The following is a 9,645-nucleotide window of genomic DNA, read 5'->3' on the forward strand; positions in this document are numbered from 1 at the left end:
GTGTTTGTCTGTTCCGGTTTGACGGCCAAACCACTGAACCTAATTTGATGAAATTTGATAGGAAGTAAGCTTCAATCCCACTTTAGGAAATAGGCTACTTTTTAAGACCTAAAATCAGACACCCCCTCTTCCTAACCCGCGGGCCTATATTTTTTGGAACTTCCAGACTGTGTATTGCATTGAGATTCAATATAATCCTGCTGAATAGTTCTATATGTCACTTGCCCTGAAAAAATAAATCAATGCTTGGATTGTCCATGTTTGGTTTGAATGGAAAATGGACTTGCAAGCATAAGGCACTGTTTTAGCGGAATAATTAATTAATGTAACTGGCAACGTAACGGACACTAGCTCGTAGTATATTCTATAAGTGGTAGTGCTTCTATCTAATTTAACCTCTTTCCCCTTGGTATGTGTGGACCAACCTTTATAACTAACTAGTTGTCACTCACGGCTTCTCTCGGCCTTTAGGGGGTTGGTTGTCATGTTAGGCAAGAAACGTAGCCTATGTCCCTTCTTGAAGTTCAAGTTTGTTTCATACCAAATTTCATCAAATTCGGTTCAGCGGTTTGGTCGTGAAAGAGCGTCAGACATACAGTCAGAGTTACTTTCACATTTATAATATTATATGTAACTATAGATTCCCAGTGTGTTATGACATTTGGAATATTGTCGTTATAATATTGTATATTTATAATATTTTCACGTTTCGATGAAATATTCGAACAAAAAGTTCGTTCGTTAATTACTTGCTACGGCTCATTACATCGTTGCTCGAGATTATTTTCAGTATGTTTTGAAACATCAAAGCCGCTCGGTTCCATTCGGCTATTTTCGGATTGTGTCGGTAATTAATTTTTTTTGTCGTCTCCCGCCTTTGTGAGCACGCACCGTCTTTGAGTGGTTTTTAAATTAACAAATATAAACTTCACATTGAAAGGGTACATTTTGTTTTGTTGCTTTTCGAAGATCATTTTATCTATTCAACCTTTTTTTCGTAATAAAGTCGTATAATTCATGCCTTTTTGATTCTTATTTAAAAAAGTAACGATTTTTTTAACGACAATGTTGATTAATAAATTAGTTAATTTATATTTAATAAATTTCAATACATTTTGGTTCCTTTGAAATATGTTTGAAAGCCAAACATAATATGTATATGTGTAACTAATATCTAAGGTAGTATCGTGAAAAAGGTTCGAAATTTTGTACTATGTGTCTATACTTTTTTTGGCTTTTATTTGAGCAAAGATGTCACAGATTATATCGCCAATGTCACGTGTCAATGTCAACATAACCTAGAAACTAAGTTTTCAATGTATTTTACTAAATGTAAGGTAAACGTCGCACACATACACTGTGCCATCCCTGGGACCTATGTAAGATGTTATGTCCTATTACACAGGCTCACTTATTCCTTAAATCTAAACACAAACTGAGATGGCCCAGTGGTTAGACGTGTATATTAACCGATGATTTCGGGTTCAAACTCAGGCAAGTACTACTATATATACGCTTAATTTGTGTTTATAATTCATCTCGTGCTCGGCGGTGAAGGAAAACATCGTGAGGAAACCGGCATGTTTACTTTCATTGAAATTCTGCCACATGTACATTCCACTAACCCGCATTGGAACAGCGTGGTGGAATATGTTCCAAGCCTTCTCCTTAATGGCAGAGGAGGCCATTAGCCCAGCAGTGGGAAATTTACAGGCTGTTACTTTTACTTTAAGCACAACAGAACCATAGTATAGTAGAATATGTCAGGTGTCCAAGCAGACTAGGATATATTTCTAATTAATAATATTTATTTCTCATAATAAATGAATCTTTTCGTTACCTGACCTTTAAGGTCACGCTTGCCATTGTTCCAAATAAGTAAAACCATTGCTCATACGATTCGAAGGGTTAGTTTCGTCATTATGTTATTTAGATGGAATCAAAGCGGTTCCCGGCATCGTCGCTTGTAAAAACTCGGCGCGAATGACTGACTGCTGACGTATAGGGCTATCACTACTACAGTCAAATTTAGTAATTAGTTTATTTATTACAACAGCAGCCTGTAAATTTTCCACTTAAGGCGTCTCCCTTCGAGAAGGTTTGGAAGATATTTATATATTAATTTGTTATTAATATCACTACAATTAGGCGGACGAGCCTATGGGCCACCTGATGGTAAGTGGTCACCATCACCCATAGACAATGACGCTGTAAGAAATATTAACTATTCTTTACGACGTCAATGTGCCTTGTGCCTGTTGTTACACTGGCTCACTCACCCTTCAAACTGGAACACAACAATACTGAGTACTGTTATTGGGCGGAAGAAAAACTGATGAGTGGGTGGTACATACCCAGATGGGCTAGCACAAAGCCCTACCTCCAAGTAAAACTTACGTCATAAAAGTATTAATAAATGAGATTATACAGTCCAATATTATTAGGATTAGTGACATGTCCATAGTCTACACGAGCGGAGTCAGGAATGGGTCCTGGCTCCGCTTGTGTAGACTATGGTTATCTATCAAACGTTATTGTAACGCTTCGAAAACGGAAACTTTTGTAAGGTCAATTCAATTCTTAGTTTAATGGCTTTTAGTTGTGCCGAGGGCACAGATTATTTCGCCAATGTGACGTAGGATGGAGAAAACACGAATGAGATTGATCGGTACGGTTGAGACACTAAACTCAATTGAATTTTAAAGTCAAGAATAGTAGTATTAATTTCCTTGTTAATCCTTAACCTAGAACAACACAAACATTAAGAGTTAATAATAAGAGAATTAAAAAAAAATAGTTGTTAGTATTCTAAACAATATATGTAATAAAATATGAAAAATTGGACTATTCACAACTTAATTTTATTTAATTTGATATATTTACATAAGATTGAACAAAATGGACTAAACACAAACGTCAACAAACATTCAACATTTATAGGGCGAGGGACTTTAGGAGGGAGGATGTCATAAATGGGACGAAGAAGTTTAGGGCAAAGGAACAGGATATGGGTTGCAGAGCCTTCGTCTAGGCCACATTCACACAGCGAGTGATCACGAACTCTGATTTTTGCTAGATGAGTAGGTGTGCATGAATGGCCGAGGCGTAACCGACAGATGGTGGAGGTGACCCAACGGTCAGCGTGCCTGTGAGATGAAAACCAAGGTCGCCTCGGAATTTCAGGTTGTAACGCCGAATAATATTTACCCTTGACCAATTTTGATGAAACCCAAAAAGAATTCCAGGATTTAATCATTTCAGCTTTGGCAAGAGAAAGCAAATCCTGAGATGTGTTGGCAAAATGCTCAGATGTACCAGATTGGATAGCAATCTTAGCATATGACTTTTGTAAGGTCACGCACACTGGTAAAATAGTTGACAATTCGCACTTGTCAAACGTAGCTGTCAGTTGTCACGCACACCAAGATAGTGAATTTGAAGCTTCTGTTTTATTTTATTATATTGCAACACTCTTACCAGATTTATAAATAATCTGGGCCTGAAAAAAAATGAAACGTAATTCAACGTATTTATACTAATAGTATGATATTTTTTCTTGTTTTATTAATTACTGGCTAATAAACATACTTCGGAATGTATTTTTTTTAAACGATTATCCGACTCGTCTTGCGTTTCTTGTACAACTTCAACATTTTTAAATTAAAATTCGAACGATGTGAATAGAACACGAACAAAAACAAGCATTATCTTTGTATTTAAGAATTCAATTATTAGTTGTCGACAAGCGACATTTTGTTAATTGTGGGAACCCTGTGCAAGACAAAAGCAAGGACATTGGGGTTTTTTTTAAAACTGGCCTCCAAACGAAAAGACCGACCACAACGTGCGTTTCAAGTTTTTACCTAATTGAACGGTTGTTCCTTTTGAGATCGTACAATGATTAGATGTAATCGGTCTATGTGATCAAGATCGCCATAACGAGAATATTTCTTACGCAATTTCGAGAAGGGAATCAAATGTTATTTACGAATTATTTTTGTTAAATTTGTAATGGAATACTTTCTTCGTATATTAGTGGCGTGTATTATTTTTTGTTTATTTTAAGGCATATTTTAGAACTCTCTGTGTTCACTACAAAGGTCAAAAGTGGCATGTAATTTTTTGAGTTATAATTAGACCTGAAAGTATCGATTTAGAATGTATACAGTTTGTAAGCTTATTTATAAGATTCAAAAAAGGTTTTATTAAAAAAATAATACAATTAAATCATAAGTAACCTAACTACTGTCTGTAGGATAATAATAGCAAAAAGTTGTCAATCATTACTTTAACAAATTTTGAATCTTTGTATTTTTAACTTAAAAAAAAAATATACGTTTGTAAAATACAAAAGAAATCCACAACGGATTCTTTGTCAGTCAAGCGATATTTTTCAATGAGAATTCGTCATTCGACGTCGCAAAAAATAACTAAAACTTTTCACGGAATGATCCGCCTTTAGGCAATTATATATTGTGGACGAAGCCCGTTCTCGCCATTCAAAAACACATATTAAACTAAAATAGAATAACGATTTATGGAGCCTAGACTGTTATGTAAACGATAATCCGCATTTTAAAAAAAACTTATTTTTTTTTAAAACTACACAGGATAAAAAAAAAAACATATATAACTAACTAAAATTAAATAAGTATAAATCTAAAACTTGACGTAAGGGCGTTGCATGTACCTATGACACTTTTATTTTTTAATTTTGTTTACACATATGCAAGGGAAAAAGAAACAAAATAGCAATTATGTAAAACATGTCTTTAAAGAAATAAAACGCATTTAATAGCCTTATACAGACCAAATAATAACATTAAAAGTTAATGATTATTTATGTGATACTAAATAAAGTTACAGTAGAAAAAACATGATATTTTTTTTTATTTGGCGTCATTTCTGAGTCCGTGTGTACAATAACAATTAAAAATGTATCATTTATCTTTACATTTGAAAGAATATAAATTATTTTAACAAAGTTACACGTAAAATTTAAATTTTAGAACGTATTATTAAGTAACTTGCTAGAAAAGAAAAAACGACTATTGTTTTTTTTTTTCTAAATTTGAAATGTACACCCGACTTAAAATAAAAAAGGTACTCAGATCCAGATTAAAATGCCGAACAATCCTTCCGATTCTTCCCATACAATCCTATTACAGAACGGTAGGCTGGTCACAAACTGAGGCATCGTTCATTTTTTTTTCACGAAAACGTTTCGTTTTAAGCCAACAATTGTGAGCAAACACGGCTGTTTGCTTTCCAAAAAGGTTTAGTGTGTCGGCACCACTTAAAATATTTTCGTTAAAGCGACATGCCTATTCAGTTTTACTAACTAGTTTTATTTAAATTATTCTCATAGCTTTAATATAGTTTAAAAAAAAGAATAATCAAAAGAAAATTGAAAAAAAATACATAAAGAATTTAATAAAAATGATCTGAGGTTCGATGTTCGAAATTTGAAAATTGAACAAAAGAATAAACATAGAAAATTATAATTTTTGTAGTATTTGGATTTCTGATTCCTCTTCTTCTTCTCTTCTCTGCTTATTCTATGTTATAGTACTTGTGAGCTTCGCCTTAACAAACATTTGCTCACGCGCACTTCGTTTTAGATGTCTTTGGATCACATACAAGGGTTTCTATTGATACAAATACCGTCGCTAGCTTTAATACAAAAATATACCTTATACTTAAGAAACAGGGTTGCAAATGCAATAACCTTAATTTCAAAGCACTTATAAGCCATAGCCGAGTTTGTTTACTTTAGGTAATCCATTGAGTCGCCGATTCTTCGTAGGTACTTAGCTGTATTATTTATTTACTCGAATAAACTTAAACATTTGATATTTGAGCCTTGAGTGGCATTGATGATTTATACTTGAATGTACGTAGCGATCATTTAGGAAATAATTTACACGCGTGTGCGTGTGCATGTGTGCGTGTTCGTTATATTTATAGTTTAAAAATAATCGCATTTTGATTTTTTCATAATATTAATGGTTATTTTTTTTTCTTTTTCAGATGACAGCATTTACGGGTATCCTGGCCAGCGAGTGTTCCGTCCATGCACGTTTCCTGCTCTGCTCTGCGTTTGCACCCCTGTGCTCTGAGCAAGTCTCCGGGTCCGTGAGCGCCTGCCGAGCTCTCTGCGAGAAGGTCGTGGAAGATTGCAAGGAGCAGATCAAATTATTACCACCCAGTATCAAGCTTGACTGTTCCGCTTTTCCACTCCGCCCCGACAGACGGCTGTGCATGCGGCCCCCCAATGCTAGCGAGCTGGAATCAGAACCGCCCCCGCTCCCACGCTGGCCGTTCCACGATCAAGAGCTTCGGGAGCACGGATGCCCTCCAGCTTACACGAGAGCACCGACCGGCGAATGTTGGCCTGCGTGCGGTCAACACGCTCGCTACACCCAGCCCGAAAAGCGAACTGCCGAAATATGGATGATCACACTCGCATGGTTCTCTTTATTATCGACTTCATTCGCGCTGCTAACTTTCTGCGCCGAGCCATCGCGGTACCGGTACCCCGAGAGACCGGTGGTCTGGATGGCGACGTGTCACGCCATTGTCGCGTTGGCGCACGTCACGCGAGGCTGGCTCGGAGCGAAGACAGTCTCCTGCAGTGGCGTCACACTGGCCGTCGACGGATTAGCGTCTCCGACCTGCGTGGCTTTCTTCTCCCTCACTTACTACTTCACACTGGCCGCAGATGCGTGGTTCGCAAACGCATGTGTGGCGTGGTACTTGACGGCCGCCAGTGAATGGTCCACCGAGGCGCTGGAGCGCGCGGCGGCGTATCTGCACGCCGTGGCTTGGGGATGGGCGGGCGCGTGGACTGCGGCAGCCTTAGCACTTCGAAGGGTGACAGCCGAGGAGCTGACGGGCACGTGTGGTGTATCTGATACGGCTGCTGCCGCGCTCATAGGGGTCCCGCGAGGCGCATTACTGATGACCTCGATAGCGCTTGCGATCGGTGCTTGTCCGGGGATAATGAGAGTGCGCCGCGCACTTGACTCGAGAGGCGCCAGGCGAGTTGGAAGGTTGGCGGCTCGGGCCGCGGCCGGTGGACTGCTCTACTTGCTACTGGCTGCGTTTGCGACCGGAACGAGAGTCATCGAAGCCCGGAAGCGGGAAGCTCAGACTAACCTTGCATTGTTAGCCGCTCTGGAGGCCGGAAATGTTGAAAACACAGTCGGCTCGAGTGGCGTGTCCATTTGCTTGTGGTTGTCGTGTGGCATCGCGGCGGGTGCGTGGGCATGGTCGAGGAAGACTGCTGTCGTATGGAAAAAGGCCCTTTGCCCCCCGCGCAAGGCACCGTGCTGCGCCCCTCCACTGCTCAGACCTCAGCACCCTTATTATAAAAGACCTCTTCACGTGTCTAGAGTATGATGAATAAGTGAATATTATAAACTGTGTATCTGAAGTGTTATGTGTGTCTCAAAGACTCAATTATAGTTTAAGCTAAGTGCCTAAGTATATGCCTTCTGTGAAGGCGCTCTCGATATTTGTACAAATGTGTAAATAGTGTAAATATGACTTTATATTATACTGTTGAATTTCTATAAAAAGTTATTTTATTTCATAATAATAATAATACAAAAATATAGTTATTTTTGAGTCCAATAATTAAGCAGTTACAGTTAATGTATAGATGATTTATCTTTCTAACGCCATCTATCGCAAATATTAGTCACAATGATAGTTAAATAATTTTTGTCTTGTAATAATCTGCTTAAATAAACAAGTTTCTTTCTTAAATTAAGAAAAATAATATGTTTCTTATAATAACAATTATAATTTCAAAAGAAATTGACTTATTAAAGGGATTTTATGAAACATCGAATATTTATACAAGGTAATTAACCGTATTCCCGTTGAGTGGGGATAGAGGTGATTATTTTCGACAATTTAAATACCCTGCGTATGAATGCATACGTAAAATATTTTCGAGTTATCACGATTCTAGCTTTTTTCAAAATAAGTCAAATATGTAACTTCAAAAACTTATAAAAAAAAAATCAAATTAGATGTCACCATTTTCTTGTCATTTATATAAACGATTTAACACGCTTTAATAAATTTAATGTTCAAGAAAACGATAAAAAATCAAATAAAATAACACAGATATTCTATACTAGATTACATTAAATCTAATGAAGGATTAGGATGCGTCTATATAAATCGGTTATATATCTCTTGCAGTCTTTGTCAAATAAAATAAAAAAGAAATAAAAACTCAAGCTAGGCATATTTTGAGTGCGTTCTAAGAACTTAGACAAATGTCAATGAACGCATCTAAGGGTTGAGTTTGTATACTATAATCTACTATTCACCAAAGTAATATTCACAAACAAACACAATTGCATTAAATAAAAATAACAAAAACAAAAATCAATACTTTTTACTTTTCTTGAAATCAATCTTTTTATCCTTTGTCTCAAGTAATATGGCCGTCGCCCGCCTCCTGTCAGATATCTTCTCTAAGAACTGTCGAGTCCATGAATATGTACGACGTGACAATTGGGTGACATTTGTGTCCGCTAGCGACAAATTTGTCACTCTCGTCGTCAGTTTTGCGCTATCTGCACTTTGACTGCCAACTTCGGCGCGCGCAAATGGCGTCACCATCTATTCAAAACGTAAACGTTCGTGAAGACGATACTGATAATGATGTTCTAATAGAAGTGGAAAAGAGACCAGCTCTTTATGACAAAAAATTTAAAGATTATTCAGATATTCACATGAAAATTAAAGTCTTTTTCTGCCGAGTCTCACGAGTTCACAGAGAACCACCGTCTCTTCGAAATCCATAGTGGCAAATGACACTTCGATTTCGAAAATGTTTTGTAACTGTTTCTATTAATGAGCGCACTCCACTTTGGAAACGTGACGTGATAGTGACAAACACTTTAAAGTCACCGTGACAAAAGTTACCAGTGCGCGCTAGTTCTAACGCTTCGTCGTCTGTCCGGTGACGTCACTTCATTTTCGTTCAACAATACATTTTTTAAGGAAATAAGTTCAAGAAAACCACAATATGTTAAACACGTTTTATTAATAAACTTCTAAACATTACATTGACAATATATAACTCTCTATACAAAAACGAAATATTATAATTACACAATTTACACTACACTAGACCCAATTTCTTTGAACCCTGAAGAAAACGTTATATTAATAAATATGAAAATAAATCAAGAAAATAATACTATAAAAGAAAAAAATGAAAATTAACTAAAAAAGAAAAGAAAATTAAACTAAATGGAATGTATACTAAATATCTCTATTAATGATTTATTTTGATAAAAGCAATACAACAAGTCATGTAATTCCTAGATCGCGCTAACGTTGCGTTCAATTAAAGAATATATAAAGGCATGTAAATATTAATGAAAAAGTAGTTCTGATTAGAAGCGTTCTCACCTTACTACGTTCTGGGCCGAGGTGCGGTCTCATAGGGAACACCCTTAGGACGAACGTCATTTTCGAGTTCGAAAGGGCATAAATTCAAGAATGAGTGTTGTACTCGCCCCGACCGGTGACGCTGTAAAGACCAGTAGGGCCAACAGAACTACTTCACATATGTAAAAAAAAATCATGGATAAGTATTAACACTGATAACGCGAATAA

General features: G+C 36.8%; 1 protein-coding gene across 1 annotated transcript in view; it reads left to right on the forward strand.

Moving 5' to 3' along the window:
* LOC124536974 (frizzled-10-like) overlaps nucleotides 1-7,574 on the forward strand; it is a 30,336-nt gene extending 22,762 nt beyond the window's left edge. Inside the window, exon 2 of the mRNA XM_047113664.1 lies at nucleotides 6,031-7,574. Within this exon, the coding sequence (XP_046969620.1) occupies nucleotides 6,031-7,401 (1,371 nt within the window). The 3' untranslated portion in view covers nucleotides 7,402-7,574. The remainder of the gene's footprint in view (nucleotides 1-6,030) is intronic.
* Nucleotides 7,575-9,645: the final 2,071 nt, after the last annotated feature.

This window comes from Vanessa cardui, chromosome 17, assembly GCF_905220365.1.
Source record: "Vanessa cardui chromosome 17, ilVanCard2.1, whole genome shotgun sequence".
In the NCBI taxonomy this organism is placed as follows: Eukaryota; Metazoa; Arthropoda; class Insecta; order Lepidoptera; family Nymphalidae; genus Vanessa; species Vanessa cardui.